Source organism: Aythya marila, assembly GCF_965140915.1.
Source record: "Aythya marila genome assembly, chromosome: Z".
Lineage (NCBI taxonomy): Eukaryota > Metazoa > Chordata > Aves > Anseriformes > Anatidae > Aythya > Aythya marila.
The window spans coordinates 10,291,694-10,308,896 of record NC_139080.1 but is presented as its reverse complement, the minus strand read 5'-3'; the positions used below and the strand labels follow the sequence as shown (position 1 = coordinate 10,308,896).

The window sequence follows — 17,203 nt, the reverse complement described above, 5'->3', positions numbered from 1 at the left end:
ACAACAAATATTTAAATGGAAAATCTCCTAGAAGTAATTTAAAATAATATCCTTTTGCACCACCAGCACTTGGATGACAGTGTGCCAGAATAAAATCCATTTTGGCAGATCCTTTCTGGCAGAGCTGATGCCTCATCAGGCAATACAAAACTTTCATTTGTCCTTATTGAACTGCATCCAATTTTTTTCAGACTATGTTTTCAGTTAGTCAATTCTAATCCTATCTTTCGGTGTGCTTGTAGTTCCTGCCAGGGTGGTACCATATGCAGATTTACTAAGTGTGTGCTTTATTCTGCCAGACAAGACGGAAAATATAATACTGAATACCAGATCCGGGATACATCTATGATGACACTCTTGAGTTTCATTACCAGTCATTGATAACTACTCTCAGCGTCTGAAAATAATAATAATAATAATAATAAGGTTTGGCACTCACTCTACAGTGATTTTATCTTGAGCATCTCTCTCCAGTTTACTTGTAAAAGCGCTAAAGTGACAGCCAGGACACATAACAGCTATCTAAGGCTTTTTCACTAGCCCTCAGGCTACCACTAACATAGAATTAATTTGGGTTTGATGTAGTTTTTCTGGACTGCTGGCTGTTAATTATCTCTTCCCCCACACACTTCTAGTTACTTTGAAGTGGTTTGTTTGACTCTTTCAACCTTTACCCAAGAAGTGAGGCCTATATATCTGTAATCACTCAGCTTTTCTTTTTCCTTTGTTTCAAGGTAGGTGCTATGCTTGCTCTTTTCCCAGTCTTAGGAACCTTTCCTGTCTGTGCTCCACAAACTCCCTAAGGCAGCAGTGCTCCAGGCCAGTTTCTACCTTACTCAGCTGACCCATTCTTTCTATGTTCCAGCCCCAAAGCTCTCCCTTTCTCCTCTGTTGATGGCAACTAATGTGTGAGATGCCTGATAAAAGAAAAAATATATGTATCAGATTTCTTAGCGTGATTTGCTGATTTTTTTTTTCACTGTATGGCAGACATAAATCTTCTTTGATCTTCCACCTACTAGAAGGGTTACTAAAACCCAGAGAAACCAATCTTTACAGAACAAATTGTATTGTCCTTTACATCCTTGCTAACTCTTTCTCACTTTGGGCCTTTGCCACAAGAGTTTGTGCTGGATAAAACAACCTGCTGTGCTCCTTCTAGAGGCATCCTGCCTGTTCAGTCTGAGGTGACTGAACAGCTTGTGATTCCACCACTTCATTCACCCTCCTGAGCCTCTCCGAAACATGATAGCTTACACTTCTGACCTTAATACCAAATATCCAAGGAAATGACTTTAATTCTCCCCCATCTCAGATTTCTTTCCCATGAGATATGAGTGACTAGTTCTTCATATTTACCAATAACTCCATTCCTGAAGACTGCTTTGCTCTTGTCGCTTTTGCTCAAGCATCATGCTATCATTTTAGCATCATTCCCATTCACACTGCCTTCTGCTCTCACATGCCCAGTCAGCTCCTCCCTGTTGACGGGAATCAGTTCTGGAACAACTTCCTCCCTACCTGCAAAAAATTTTCCACCTCTGCACCAAAAGGTCGGGCCAGTTCACCCCCCAAGCAAGCCAAACATGTTGTATTCCCCTCTGCTCCTTCCCAGCTCCGAGTCTGCATAATTGTAATTCGTTGTTTACCACCATGCCCTATCTTTCAGAAAATTAGATTAACTTCTCACAAGGACTGCCCTTCTTGGTGTGCTATGCCTGTGTTCCTTACCCGTGCATATCATTACTCAGAGATCTGTGATTTGCTCATCTCTTTCTCCACACTGGATCTCAGAGCACATGAACATAGATGGAAAACATCTCTTCCCCTGCCACCTCTGTTACCCTTCCAGAATAAGCTTTATTCTTTTCTATTAATATTCCAGCCTCATGAGTTCCAGCACGTGTCTATTATACCTATTAAATGATGTATTAAGACATCTAGTTCTTCCTGTTTATTCAGTCCTGCATTAGCAAGTGCCTAAGCTATTCAGGGCATTGAACTGCTGCTATCCTTCCTCCTTTCCCTCCAGTAACTTTATAAATAACACCATTTCCCTAATTTTTAAGCCCTTCTACAGATCACCAGTGTTTGTCTCTGCCTATGGGCTGTTTTCATCAAGCCCTCTAATTACTAATTTAAGGCCTCTTTACTAGGTTAGCAGGTAAATGTGCTTTTCCTTTTCTTCAGGAGCATCTAGCTGTGTCGAGCATTTTTGAAACATCTCCCATATGTTCTGACTGGGTGATTCAGATCAACACAGAGACTTCATTTGAGATCCTGAAAATGCTTAATCTTGAACTGCTTTCCTCGGACACATTTCTCTGCTTCTACAACAGGAAAAACAAGATGCAGGGAGATCAGAGTAACCTGTCCAGAGTTCCAGAGGAAAGCAAAACTCCAGTGGTCCATGCTGGCATGGCTTCGTTTATTATATTATGCCCCCTTTCAGGAATTTACTTGAGAGTAACTGCTGTTATCAACATAGATGACAGATAAAGGTACTTGTTAAAACCAGGTCTGCCCAGGTGTTGCCCCAGACGGATCTACAGAAACCCATGATGGACAGAGGCACAAAGACATCCAGAACTGCTCCTCTAAGCTGGAGCCCTGTGGGTATTTACTCCCATCCTATGACACAAGCAATGGCACGTGGCAGAGCCTCAGGGTACCCGAGAAACTTCTGAGAGGCTCTTCTGTTCTCGATGACCACCTCTTCTTTGTAGGCAGGGCAGTCCTCTCTGTACAGCCAGGGGAGAGACTGGGAAGATGGATTTTGGGCGCTCCCAGAAAGTAGCCTGGCTTCTCACCAAGGTGATTGATGCCCTCCCCAAGAGGAATGGATTGTATGCCAGACAAACAGCTGCCAGCAGCTTAGGGATGGCACAGAAATACCAAGCAGTGGGACTGGGAAACACAACAGCACATGAAACTTGCTCAGGGCACTGCTCTCCTGGTAGGACAGTGCCTCAGGGCAGGTTTTCAGAGACTAACCCACTTCTGAAGGCCTCAGATAGCCATAAGCCTACTTCAAATGACTGGAAATCCTCTGGCTGGTGATAGCACATCTACCTTGAGTACCAGGACCCCTCACTTTCTGGAGACCATAGCTCTGAGAGGCAGTGTCTCTAAAGGCTAAGATAGAAGGCCAGCTGCTATCAGCAAGATTTTTATCTTCCTTTCTGGATAACAGCCAACACCTTTGCTAAAGCAAGAACAAATTGCAAAGGGTGCCTTGTCTGACAACACCAGCAAGCAGAAATTACTCCCCTGTATCTGCCCTGAAGGAGAACCACCACTGACCACAGGCACAGGACAACACTGCCTCAGTGGTTTTATTTTGTGCCAACAGAGAGGCCCTGCTGCTATCTCCTAAACCACCAGTTTCTCTTATTCTTCTGAAACTGTCCGGGCAGAAATGAAGTCTCTTGCGTGATCATTGGAAATAAAAAGGTAGAGAAACTCTATAATTGCCCCAGCTATTCCTGGAAACTGCAGCTCAGGGTATTTTGGCTGTAGGTGCAAGCACACATGTCTTATCATGTGCTGTTAATTCTAGAAGCATTGAGGAAAAAGGGAGGGGAAAACTGAAAAGCTATCAGAATAGAAGTTTTTCATTTCTTGAAACTTTTTTTTTTAATCTTATCTCTGAGCAACTTGTATTAAACTTTCTGCTTCTGTAAAATGCAGTCACAAATCACTGGAAAGAAGGAATGGGATTTGTGCTCCAAGTTATCATTTCACTGCCACTGAAAACTATTTTAAATTATTCATCAGTGGAAACTCAGTATACATAAGTATGGCTTCGTGCCCAGTTCTTGGTCTAACCACTGAGACCAAGTCACTGGGAAAGTGGCTGTTTTCTCAGGCAGACAGATTTAGGATCTAAACCACAGAATAACATCTGGATTTAATAACATTAAACCCGTGCCAAAAATCATCTATAAATGTAACTGGCCAGCCCACCAGCCTCCTCCGTTTCAGCCTGTTGCACGGAAAAGTCCTGCAAAAGGTTAGATTCAAGATCTGGTCAGAGAGTCTGGAAATTTTCTGCTGGTTTATGTTAAGGAGCATGTGCCAAGAGCAATGCTTTAAACAGGCCATTGGAAAGGGTTTGTAGAGATCAGGTCTCGTGGCTCCGAGGAGCAGGAGGTTAAGATCTGCCTGGTTTTGCCAAGTCATATACAAACTAGGGCCTGATATCTCATGCATGAAACAAACACAGCCCAGCTAGGGGAGTGCCGGGGTAACCGAGCCTGACAACAGAGCTGAAACAACATAAACTCTGTAAAAAATAAATAAATAAAAAATCTCTGCTCCACCCTTTAAAAAAGTGGCTTCAAAAGCAAGAACACTGTGCTGGATCAGCTGCAGAGACTGGCATCCTGGAGCTGGGCTCTTGCCCTCGGCTTGCCTTGCAGAGGGGCTTTTAACAAAGCTGTTAACCTTACCAGTGCCAAGCTGTAGAAGCAGCAGTACTGTTAAGCTGTTATGCTTCCACCATATCTCCTCTCTCCTATACTGTTGTGGCCTCTACTGTTCCTCTACTGCTCCTGCTCCTCGGAGCCTCTACTGTGGGGCACCTCATTTTTCCCTGTGTGATCCAGCTTTCAGTGTCACCTCTCAGCGATGGCACAAGTGCCACCTGGCATGCAGCACCCGGGAGATGACCCGTCTCTTACAGGCAGAGCATCCCTAGCCCTTATTTCTGGTCCTTGCTGGACTGTTACTCCACATGCACAATTAACTAAGACCTGCCATGGTTCCTTGACACCTCTGTCCTCCCCCTCAAAAAAAAAAAAAAAAAAGAAAAGAACAGCGGCCATTAAAAAACAACTCCACGGAAGAGGGCAAATCATTACATTAGTACTAGGTAAATAAAATTGCTGCTCCTGGAGAGGTTACTAGGCAAGCTATTAGCCAAATTCTCCTTTCACCTTGAAGCAATAATTGCTCCTTTTTGAGAAAGGACGCACGCAGCAAAGTTCCAAATTTGCAGGTGCTCTACTAGGGCAGAGTCCCCACAGCTAGGTTAAAGACAGCAGGCTTATTTTGTACAGTATATATAATACAATCTCAAATTCAGAACACAGCCGTGCCTCGCTGAGATCAGAGCTGCACTGAGTGAGCTCTACACAAAAACAAAACCAGCAATCTTTACTCATCCAGCCCAGTGTTTTAATAGTGATCAGGGAGGACATGGGTGAAGGGAAGAGTGAGGTGAGGGGTCTGAGCCTCACAGCCTGCAATATCTAACTCATTCAGCTGGCCTGGGACACAGGGAAAAACTGAACCCTCATCACCTGAAAGTCAACCTGATGCTCTGAGCTACCTGGTGGCACAAAACCAAAGCCCATCCCTGGCTGGAAATGCAGCCAGAGTCAGCCACGGTGCAGCCAGTGTGTGTGTGGCTGGAGGAGAGTGAGACCAGGTGGGACGGAAATGGGAAAGGTGAGGATTACAGCCCAGCCCTGCCCAGAGCAGGCACAAGCCCAGCTGCACGGCAAACAAAGGTATTTTTTATTATCGACTCAAAGGAGGGGTTCTCTGGGACTCGGTTTTGTAAAAACGTGTGTTTTTGAAGTGCAGATGTCCCTTCCTCTGCAGAGCCCCTCTGGCTGGAGATGATATATGCTGGCAATCCCATGCATTTTCATCTCTGAAATGGACTAGCTTGTACTGAGTGTGAGGGATTTAATTTAAAAATCCTGAGGCAAGACCATTCAGATACACCACCATAAACGGATTTAGCCTATTCCCTCCTGCCTTCTCCTCCATTATTAAATGAAGATCTTCTTTATCGTATCTTTTTGACTCAGAAGAACTAGAATCCTCCTTCCTCCTGAGGAAATTAAATGCAAGAAACATGCTTTTGTGTTCATGGACTATGTTTCTGTGCCTGGTACAGAGTTCAGCCTGCTGCTAGCACCAAGGGAATGCCATACAGTTTTGCCAGTATAGGTAAAATATTTCATATGATCCTGGACCAGGTATTAATGCAAGATGAATTTTTTACTGGCATTGCTAACATAGGGCTCTCTTAAGAGATGTGCTGAGATGTCTCTATTTTCATATGGCAGATGCAAGGTCTGAAAGTAAAAATTTTTGAGGGTGAACAGGAATTATTTCTGTTTCAAGTCCAGTAAATGTTTAATGTGATGCTAAAGTTCAAGATTAGATCCTGGCCTTTTGTAGAAACAGTATTTGATATTATCACCATAAGGAGAGAGAAAACAAGAAGAAAGGGCTCCAAAAAGATGCCTTGGTTTGCCCAGGATGTACCACACTTGTGGCCAAACAGGACTTCTGGGACACAGGCCTGGAAGAGGTGCTGGATAACCTTACACCAGAAAGTTCTCCTTCTTCTTTTTTTTTTTTTTTTTTTTTTCTCTGGGATGGGACAGCGGCTGCCTTGCCTCTCCCTTCCTCCTTCTCCTGTGATAATACCAGCTCTGGTTCGTCCTTCCCTTCCTCCTCCCTGCAATGTCTCACCCACCTGCCTTGGCTCTGGGCAAGGGCTGGGGCTCACCAGCTCTCAGGAATGCCTTGCAACAGATTATTTCTCAAGAAGCATCTGCATCATTTCACATTTGTTTTCAGCCTACTTCAGAAGGATAAATAACCACTTTAAAATATTTCTGCAGTGGGAATTCTGTCTTCTTCATTTTGAAAAGCTTTAATTTTGGATATATATATATCTCAATTTGATTTAGATTTTTTTTTTTGTAATACTAGTTCAAAATAATTTGACCAATATCATCATGCCAAATAAAGCAGATGAATTAGTCATTTATTTTTATTTTGAAAAAGTAGTCTACCAGTGACTGGCTGGCACATATTATATCCTTTACTAGAAAATAGTATCTCCTAGACATGCTGGTAACACCACAGCTTGACACAATTGCACATGCTGTTAATAACAGCGACGCACAGTTGATAGGAAGTGATGTAAATTCATAAAAATAAATACAGCTCTGAAACAAACTTTGGGAAGTTCTACAATTCACAGTTATTTTTCTAATGGGAAATTAAGTCAAAATAAATATATTTTTCATACTCAGCGCCTGCTGTGGGGAGATGTTTCCTATTGGAGCTGAATGGGAGTCCCAAAGGCCAGCCAAGCTTCAGGTCCATGGAGCCAGTCTTGGGCTTCCTTCTCCATAGGGAGCTGCTCACCCTGCTGAGCTCTGCCCAGAGCCTGGTGCACATATCCTGGTGAACCTGTGCTGAAGAACAGGCTGTCCCCAGCAGCAAGAAGGAAAGCCCAGTGCAGCTTTACAAAAGCCCTGTCTCAATTTATGCCCTTCCTCTCCCTCTCACTGTGCCCCTAGGCTGGGCTTATAGAGGCAAAGCTGCAGAAATGACTGCTCTTGCCTTCAAATTGAGAAGCACTGCTTGGTGTGCACCAGGAAAGGAATTTACACCATGTAACTTGCCTAGTTAAACTGGACTTCTCCTGAAAACGCTCTCCTAATTTTGTTTGTACATGGAAACAGCCACGTCTTGCCGAGGAGAAGCAGCAGAGTATCAGTGCTCCTCATGGGAGGAACCCTGAATTTCAGCTGGTGAAGCCTGAGGTAATCCATTCCGTCCTGCAAAAGTCACCGGAGACCTGCGCTAGGGGTATGAGGTTGGTTGCCACCTGGCTTTGGTTTGGGGATGGAAAATAAGCCTTTCATTGGGCAGTTCTGTCCTGAGATTCCTCCAGAGGAGGACTAAGGACTCCTCCAAAGACAAAGGTTCCATATACATGTACTACACAGTTGCATTAAAATAGTAGTTCAACCCTGGCATTAACTACAATGAAACATTCTCAAAGAGCAATCACAGCCCCTTGATTTTTTGAGGCTGCAAGGCAAAAGAATTAAAAAATAAAAGGGAGGAAAGAACTCTTTCTGTTCCCTGTTATGGAAGCTCCTCAATCCCTGATCACCTCAGTCTCCCTTATCCTCCTCTGAACTTCTTCCAGTCTGAATTCATTGGTTTTGAACTGGTGATCTAAAGCAGGTAAAATGTGAATACAAATGATCTTTCTCTATAAAACATGTTATTTTATATCTAGGAAGAAATAAGTCTCTTAGACACTTGGTTGAAGATGGGCTGAACACTGCTGTACTAAAACCCAAACACAAGGCCAAGAAAATAATAGATTTTTCCTGATATAGCAACATAATCTTTTTGGTAATCAGAACTACCCCCCTGCAAGTGCAGATGCCCTGGGTAGACAGAGGCTCACAGACAAGCCTGTGTTACCTCACCTCCAAAGCCGATAAGGAGAAAGACCTCAAGTGTGGCAGAGATCCCTCCCTGGGGGCAGTTACCACCTCCTCTTATAAGACTATCAGAGCAGCAAATGGTTGGCCCCATCCTAACCCCAGGGCTCACAGACTGCCCTGTGCCAGGGAAGGGGAACAGCAGCACTGCTGCAAAAATAAACCCTTGGGAAAATGTTATTGAGTCTTCTGAGCTCAGAGAGGCTGGAAAAAAAAAAATCTTTTTCATGTCAAAATATGAGTATGGCACTAATCTCTGCATTCATCTGATAGAAGGAGGAATGCCCTGGAAAGGCAAGGTAAAAAGTTTCCCTCTTCACAGCATCTACTGACATGGGTCCAAGGCCAGAGATCACACCCTCATCCCAGGGATGGAGTGATAGATCACAAGATTTGATTCAGTTACCCCTGCTGCAAAGCCCTGGTGCTGATGGAGATGCACGCTTAGGGACTGCAGGGACCTGGCCCTCTGCAAGGACACATGAGTAGCCCTTCTCTTGGGCTTCTTCCTAGCACACATCTCTAGACAGTTTTTTTGCTGGAAACCTTGGTGAGGACTGTGCTGTGCAAGGCATCTGCTCCCAGTCTCCACACCCCTTTGGTTCAGGGTCTGTTTTGGGATGCCAAGTGGAGCTCACAGGGAGGGAGTTGCACGGGCTCTGGTTTCTGTCCCAGGGTTGGTGTTCCCCCTGTGGTCCTGGGCTGCTCTCAGCCTGCACCTCTGTGCTTTGCCCTTCTTCCCACCCCTCATTAAAATGAATACCTGGGCCATTGCAATTAACACATTTCATCATCAAAAGAGTGCATCAGACCACCACGTAACTTCTAGCTTATTTTATAAACTGCTTGGGAGAGCATTATGCATCGCTCCTCCACACCCCCTGTAGGAGATCTACCTAGAAAGGACACCAAAAGCCAGACCATCAGAGCATACAAACTTTGCAGCTTGTTCTGTTTCAGCTGTCCTCCTGTTCACTGGCACAAGGTCTGCAGCACTTCCCCAAGGCAGTATGAAATGCAGGAAAAGCAAACAAAGTGTGTCTTCCTCTGCCTGCTCCGTAGGTGTAGGGCATGCTCCCAAACACGCTCACTAGAGCTTGCACTTGTTTTGAATTTACATTCCTTATGTTTCCACCAGTGGCAATGGTATTACCAGACTTCACTCACCTTTCAATTTCTTCTTTCCAAATTTTAATCCAAATAGAGACATCCCCAAGCTTTATTTTAGTCCAACTCCATGGAATTTCTGCAAGACAAAAGAGAAGGCTGTTCAATGTGGGTTTCTATCTCCGCAGCACAACACGATGCCACTTATAATTATGGTGTGTTTTAAATGATAAACCATCTCAGGTCTGCAGGTTGCACTGCATCAATGTGCTACCTTACCTTGGGCATTTTGATCTGTTCATCTCCTGACATGGCACAGAGAAAGGGCCAGGGATGGAGAGTCTAAAAGGAACATTCCTGCTCCTTTGGCCCTATATGAAAAGGAGAAATACCCCCACTGGGCTTGCACCTTCGGTGCAGAGGAACTGGGTGCCTACCCAGCAAGACCAGCCTCCCTGAGGAGGAGGAAGCAGTGGGAAGCACTGGTTTCCTGTACATCTGCTGGTGCTCAACGTGTGCTGGCTCACGCTGCTGTCTGTGGCTGGTCACTCTCATTCATGTTTGGGGTGGACTGGGTTGTATAGCTCTGAACAAAACTTCTCCCCTGCTCACTGCAAGCCTCCTGGCCCCCAAAACAGGCACCAGGAATGCTTTAAGGCACAGGCAGAGGAACTGAGCCTTCAAAAAGTTACATCAAAGTCTGTTGGTAGTGAAACTGTTGGTGTTCCAAGTATCGGACTGTTTGGAGGAGTTTAGTGGTTATGTTGGTGATAACAACATGAAAGACCCCTGAGCATGGGAAAAAACAGCACTGCTTAGCATGCCTGAATCAACATGAATGCTGTATCATTGCTTAACAGGACAGTGGAGCCATGGTGAGATACTTGAGGGAATTGTGATTTATAAGGAGCAAGTTTTCTAGGTGACACAATGAAGAAAAACTTTGATACTGCTCATGTTTCATGGAAAAAAAAAATAAAAAAATAAAAAATCTGGATAAAGAACACTGAAAAGAGAGTTCCCAATGACTTGCAGATATGTCACACCATCACAGACAAAACACACCACCTAATTCTGTCTAATTTCAAAGCAGCACTTATTTAAAATCCTATCCTATCTGTGCTAGAGCAAGGCTGTCTAAGGAGAAAAATATAGCAGATAATGGCCATATTTTGGAAACACACAGTTGTGAACGCAGCCCATGCCACTGCCTAAATGCACTCCTGATATATCACTGTTCTGTGACGGAAAGGATGTTAAGGAAAACCCTGCAGCCATTGCACCTGGTGCTCTGAGCAGATATTCCAGCCTGTGATTTCTGTGCAGATAAAACCAGTCTGTGATTCTACGGAGGGGGCTTTAGGCAACCTGATCTAGTGGGAGGTGTCCGTGCCCTCGTCAGGGAGGGGTGCAACTGGGTCTATCTTGAAGGCCCCTTCCTACCCCACAAACTGGGGCTTCCTAGAGCACCGTGAGCTGCAGAGCTGATGGTCAATGGCCCTCCCATGAGGCTGCAAAAGGTTGTCTGGCTGTGAGTATTTGATACAGGTACACTGCTGAACTCTGACTTTGCTGTATTTGCCAAGCATTACAGAAAGACTATCCGCAAGTACCAAACCCCCCCCACCTGCGTGCTCAATTGACAAGGAATATCATTTCAGCAGAGGAAAAAAAAAAAAAAGGATGTTTATATACATGGGGGAGCAGAGAAGAGAAAGAGGCTATCAGACTTCTTGCAGCAGAAATAGCATGAAACAGCCAATGGAGTTCAGATCAGGTCTGCATCTCATAAACCAACACCTGAAGCTTCCTTAAGCTCTGACACATGGGTTTTGTTAATTACTGTGATTTTTAAGTCACCAGTTTCAGGCATGACCTCAGTGTGACAACAAGACTGCAACAATACACTAATTTGTCACAAAGGGCATCTTTAATTCCTTCAGTTTCTCGGTGCATTTGATCAGGATTGCATTCATTGAACATCTTTGCTCAGCAGGAAATTTAAGTTATCATCGTGGACAGATTGATACAGCACAAATATCCCTACAGGCTCACCATCCCCATGAAACTTTATCTTTTAGGGCCAACACAGTGGTAATTTTGCTCTATCCATCTGTACCAATTACCACTTCCCTTGTGTTGTTTCCATCACACAGATTTATTACAGCTGCTTGTTTAGCTAAAGCCCAGGAGTTATGAACCCAAGCTGACCTGATCCTCTGTGCAAAACTCAGTTCCTGGCTTGCCCTAACCACAATGCCACTTGAGAATGTGTCAGTACACAATGGGCACACACGCAATGCCACTGAGGGCACGACACACCCCTATTGTGTGAAGGTGCACCCTTTATTTTCATTCTATTACAAATAATCTTACTTTGCTTCTTTGTTACTGACTCACACATCTAATCCACATGCTCCTTCAGGTAGCAAACCACACACGGGCTGTAGCGTGCCTGTCTGCGAACAGCCTGCTTTGTGCCAGCACTCCTCAACACTTGCAGGTGCCTGTTGGCAGTCCCAGAGGTCACTGGCCTTCTGCTGCAAGCGTGAAAGCAAACCTAAGCAAAAGCCCGTGGTGTTATCCCTTGTGGTGGTGCTCCAGGTCCTGCTCCCGGTGGTGTTAGCTGTCACTAGTCGTGCAGCAAGATGAATTATCTCGCCTGACCCTAGCTCTGCCTATCTTTTAGTCCCAGGTCTTTGTATTGGGGTTCCCAACCAAAACTGCAGGCTCCAAGAACTTCCCACCTGTATCTATCAACAATCTCCCCAAGGCTATATATATATATATATATATGTATATATATATAATTCTTTTTTGCCAGGTTCTAATTGTAATCATAACTCACATCCCTGTTCACTTTTCTTTATGTCTCCCTCTATTTTTTCAAATTTGACATTCAGTTTCCCTTTCAAAACTGTAACAATGGCTCTTCAGACTCTTACTGCTCATGTGCATTGCTTTGGTTTAATTTTCCTTCTTGCTTTCTGAAAAAATGACGTCTCTCTTATGTTTCATTTTTATGCGGCGCAAAGTACTTCTCAAATTTTGGTGGGGCACTTTCGCAGCCTCCTATTCCTGAGTTAACCAAAAACCCATAAAGTATATGAAAACCTTCCTTACTCAGAAGAAAGACAATTTTCTGCTCGCCTTCATTTTGCCTGGCACCAGCTGTTTTCAGATGCAAACTCCTCAAATCTCCTGAAGTTGTCTTCCACTGGCTGGGTCAGACCTGGGTCAGCCCTGGCTGGCTTTTTTGCTGCTCCATTTTCTATTTGATTATTTTCTTTCACTTCTGTTTACTACAGGTACCCCATGCTCAGTGATGAACCGGGGCCCACATTATTTGAGAGAGGTCTTTATTAAGCACGCAGGTCCAGCTCCTCTGCTTAGCAGGACACATATTACTTCCCCGGGTTTCTATAGCAAACTATAGAAAGCCTAGGACTTCTAATGTAAATAGCAGTCCTTTTCTAGGCTTTTCTTATAGAAAGCCTAGAACTTCTAAGCCTATAGCAAAAAAAAAAAAAAAAAAAAAAAAAAAAAAAAAAAAAAAGGACATTTAAAACTCTGAATCCCACTTCCTGATTTGTAGACATTCATAAACTACAAGTAAATTATCCCTTCTCACTACAGAAGGCTTTTGTACCTGCAGTGCTCTGCAAACCAACCAGCTATGGCTTACACTTCTGCAAAGACAATCCACCTGCTTTATGGCTGCTGACAGCTCAGCTGTGGGGCTCTGAACACTTTAACATCCATGGTGAGAGAAGCTTGTATTGGGCTTGAGCAGGGAGGGGATGCTTTCTTGCAAATCAGGCTCAGCCTATTTAATGCCTGGGAGACAAGAGCCAGAATCCAGACTTGGCTCACAAATGCAGCTGCAGCACTCCTCCTGCACAAGAGGCAGGTGGACATGTGGGATTTGCAGGGACCACAGTCTTATCCAAAACCATGGATCTCTGAAGGGGATTTACCAACCGAACAAAGGCTGGAGCATGCAGTCTGGGGGTGGACGGAGGCACCTCCTGCATCCACGGCAAGGAGTGGAAAAATAAGGAAAGACATGGCACAGCTATGATGAATGGAGCACAGATGTTGCAGATGGAAAATATGGCTGGTTTCTTGGCCCCATTTCTCTGGGTGTGGCTACACAATACATCAGATTCAATGATAAATATGAACTATGAAATACATGGTGCTTCTGTTCCCATCACCTTGCTCCCAGACTCTGTGAAATGATCCATGGTAAATACAGTCATTTTGGGAAAGGTTATTTTAATCCAGATCAATGGGTGTGGTTGAGTACAGGCTGAAATTCCTGCCCAAACAGTGGCTTTAGCAGATCTGAGGGGCAGCAAATTGCACACTAATACTAGAACGTACCCAGAGTCCAGGGAAAGTAGGCAGGAGAACAAGATTTTTCTAGTCAGTTTTGCCACCATGCACAGTGTGGTATGTATACATTCTAAATAACTGAAATAGCCCCATCCAGGTAAAAATTTAGAATGCATGTCATACCTTCACTCACCGATTTTCCACATCAGGTCAGGTTTTGCACTTGAGCATGGTTTGTAAATTTTTTGTTATTGTTTGCTTTTATCTGTATTTAGCTGATCTAACAATCACAGATATCCACAGGGCTTAGAATTATCTTTTTTTTCTTATGCAAAAGTACTGAATATCACACAAAAAATCCAACAGCTCAGTATATGAGAAGGTACATCCCAAGCACAGGGCTTGGTGACAGGCAGTGTTCAAGACTGCCCATGCTGCCAAGTGGTCTTGGTGGAGCAGTGCTCTTAAACACCATGAGATGAACCAAATCCAAGTCCCCAGGTTTTGAATGCACATCACTGTAAACTGGACTTGGAGGTACAACTGGGAAAATACAAAAGGTTTAAAATGCATTAGGTCCCCAAACTCCCTGTTGTTGTTGTTTTTTGTTTTTTTTCCATGCCCGGGTTGTGCACCTGCTAAGGGGGTGCACAGCATCAGGCAGTAAACCAAGAGGTCACCTTCACTGCTGGGTATCAGAGAGGGACACAAGGTTGGTGCAACGCTTGCTAATGCTCTGGCAACAGCAACGCAGAGGCCTGGCACGCTTGGCATGGCCTGGCCTCGTAATGTGCCACATAAAGCCATGTTTGTAAAGGGCCTCCTTTAAAGGCTTGCTGTGTTAACCCTTTCAGCCAAATTGCTCAAATTTTGGTTCCAAAGAGTATGATGCATTTGCTTTCCCCTTTCTAAAGGGAACACTAAAATTTCAGCTTTTAGAAATAATCAGCACTAATCATCTTTAACATCAATGCACACTAGCATTTGTATTTCTACACTTCGCCTTACATCCCCTCGTGTTTGAACTCCACAAAAACAAATCAGGGAGCACCACGTCTCACACTGCTCCCTGCTCTGCCGGTGGGAAACGCCAAGGGCGACTTGCAGAGCAGGCAACTGAAATGTTTGTTTTTAATCCCAGAATAGCGCTCTTTTAGAACTGAAATGGGACTGGCCTGCATTCAACCACGAATAAGTTTAAGAAACTAAAAATGGTCACTCTTGCCCTCAGGGTTCACAACAAAAACAGTGGCTTGGGTTTAAATCTACTCACTTACTGCACAGGCTTTGAAAGTATCCCTGAAAACTCCCCAGCTCATTAAATACCTGAAGGGGTGTCTGGGATGAGGTGGGCTAGCTATACTTGGGTTCTGTTTGCAGCTGTATGTACAGAAACCCACAAAACTGTGTGCACACCAGAGTGCTGCTACCCCCTCCGCTCAAACGCGCCAACGCAATTAGCTGTAATTGCCGGGAAGCAGCCTCGGTCTGTTATCTGCCACGTTTTAAAGCGACGATCCAATATCCTCCATCTGTCTTCATTAAAGCACTCCTCGCACTGACACCCGAGCAGCCAAAACCTGCTTTCTGGCCCGCTGGGCGCAGCGCTCGGGTTACGGTGGGAGCCGAGCGGAGGGCTGGGGGCAGCGGCAGCCCCTCTCCCCCCGCAGCCTCCCGAACAAAGCAGCTTCCCCGCACGGCTCCGCTCGCTCCACCCCGATGTCGATCGCCTGGGTGAAAAACCTCAGCCCAAAGCGCCCCGACTCAGCTTTGCGAAGCTCCGCGGGTGGCAAAAGCGCAAGTTTTCTGCCCCGAAAGCTGGCAGAGGGAAGGGGCGAGTCGAAGGGAAGCGCTCGACCTTACCCTTGAAGGCTTGCAAAAGTCACACCAACAAAGTTGCTGCCCTCCATAGCACTCGCACACGCTCCTCTGGTCTCATTCACACGCAGCTCTGTCCCCTCCCGGGACCAGCAGCTCGGCTCATAGTCGCGGCGAGGACGTTCATCTAAGCAAGAAAAAGCTTCCAGACGCTGCCGGGCATCGTGGGCTCACCTCCCACCCCGCAGGACCTGGAGCAGACCCGCTCTGCCATGCAAAGTCCCGGTAACTAAAACTTACTCTAAGTTCCTTACTTCTTACTTCAGTCACTGGGCTTGGCGCCTTGCCAAATCCTTCCTTTTTTTTTTTTTTTTTTTTTTTTTTAATTCTGTTTCCTGTAGATAGGGAGAGTGTAGCGGCTCCCTTAAAAATAAAATGCCCAGCACAACGTGCTGTGAAAGACCACAGCAGCAGGAGCACGGAGGGATGGGGCACCCTGCGTGACTCTGGAGATGACCGCTGGTCTCCTCACCTACCTCCTGTCGGCGCAGAAACCTTCAAACCATGAGGGTAAAAGGGTCCAGCGTATCAAATTGCCTTAAAAAAGGATGAGCTTGGTAAGGGATCCATCTCCCAGCAGCAGCCCCTCTCCGTAACGCCGAAGCCTGTCAGGGTTCTTTACACCCAGAGAAACTGCCCTACAAGCCGATCCCAAGGCTCCACCTCGTCCACTTTCCAACAGTTGTGAGCAGCAAAAACTCTGCAGGGAGAAAGCCTCATAAAGCACGATTGCATAACTCAACCACAGGGCTTCCTCCAGCCCGTCGGAGGATCGCCTTGGCGCCGAAACATCAGGGTTTGCTCATCCCTGGCAGTGTGACCTCCCCATGGCCACTGGGACATGCGCATGGCCTCATCACTGACTGAGGACCCTCCTCACCCTCAGCAGCCTCCCACTATTCCCGCTTGTTCCCCTCCCACCATGAAAAACATCAGTGTTTTTCCCCCAGTTATAGGGCCGCTCACAAGAGAGTGTCCCCCTAGATGTCAGAACCAACCAGGTTTACTGCAAAGACCCAAACCAGGCCAACGGCGACATTAATCCGTCTTCCTGCTTCCCTACACCCGTGGACTGTAATTATTCTGCGATCACCCTAAGATGTGTCAACAGTAGCGTCTGCCAGAAACATGCCAGTTCACTGCAGACAGCAAGAGAAAGTTTAACTTGGAAGATTTCTATTTGTATTTCTCTCTCCATTTTTTTCCTTCATCTACTGTGTTTTCCCACTGGATTGATGTTAGATGGATTGATGCTAGAATTAATTTCAAGCCTACCCGCAGATACTTGAATGCATCAATCAGCCAATTAATTATAGTAACTTGAGAGGCAAAGGTTTGACAAAAAGTATTTTCTGGAAGGTGAAATTTTCTGAAGTCCTGCCATGACAAAAAGCTTTGGAAGACCCAGGATGCTGTACCAGCAGTGCTCCAGTGGTCACAGAAGGATGAGTGCAAAGGGGCAATGAGCAGAATTAGCAATTTCTGAAGGAAAAGCAAGAGCATGTACCCGTCTGCACTGGGGGTTATGCCAGATACTCTGGCATTGACTCCAATGTTATTCTTCCAAGTTACAACTATTTTAGACAATATTAATTTATTCAAATTAC

The 17,203-nt window shown here is 45.2% G+C and overlaps 1 protein-coding gene across 4 annotated transcripts in view; it reads right to left on the bottom strand.

The window, feature by feature from the left end:
- The window catches only part of LOC309890149 (phospholipid-transporting ATPase ID-like), an 81,222-nt gene that overhangs the window by 53,117 nt on the left and 10,902 nt on the right, over positions 1–17,203 (bottom strand). The window contains exons 1-3 of one of the 4 annotated variants that reach the window (XM_082783742.1): positions 16,073–16,311; positions 15,582–15,723; positions 9,441–9,519 (exon numbers count right to left, since the gene is read on the bottom strand). In XM_082783742.1, coding sequence (XP_082639868.1) covers positions 9,441–9,483 — 43 coding nt within the window. In that variant the 5' untranslated portion in view covers positions 9,484–9,519; positions 15,582–15,723; positions 16,073–16,311. Of the gene's footprint in view, positions 1–9,440; positions 9,520–15,581; positions 15,894–16,072; positions 16,312–17,203 lie in introns of those variants that run through there. The other 3 variants (XM_082783744.1, XM_082783741.1, XM_082783743.1) reach the window with 3 other exon arrangements.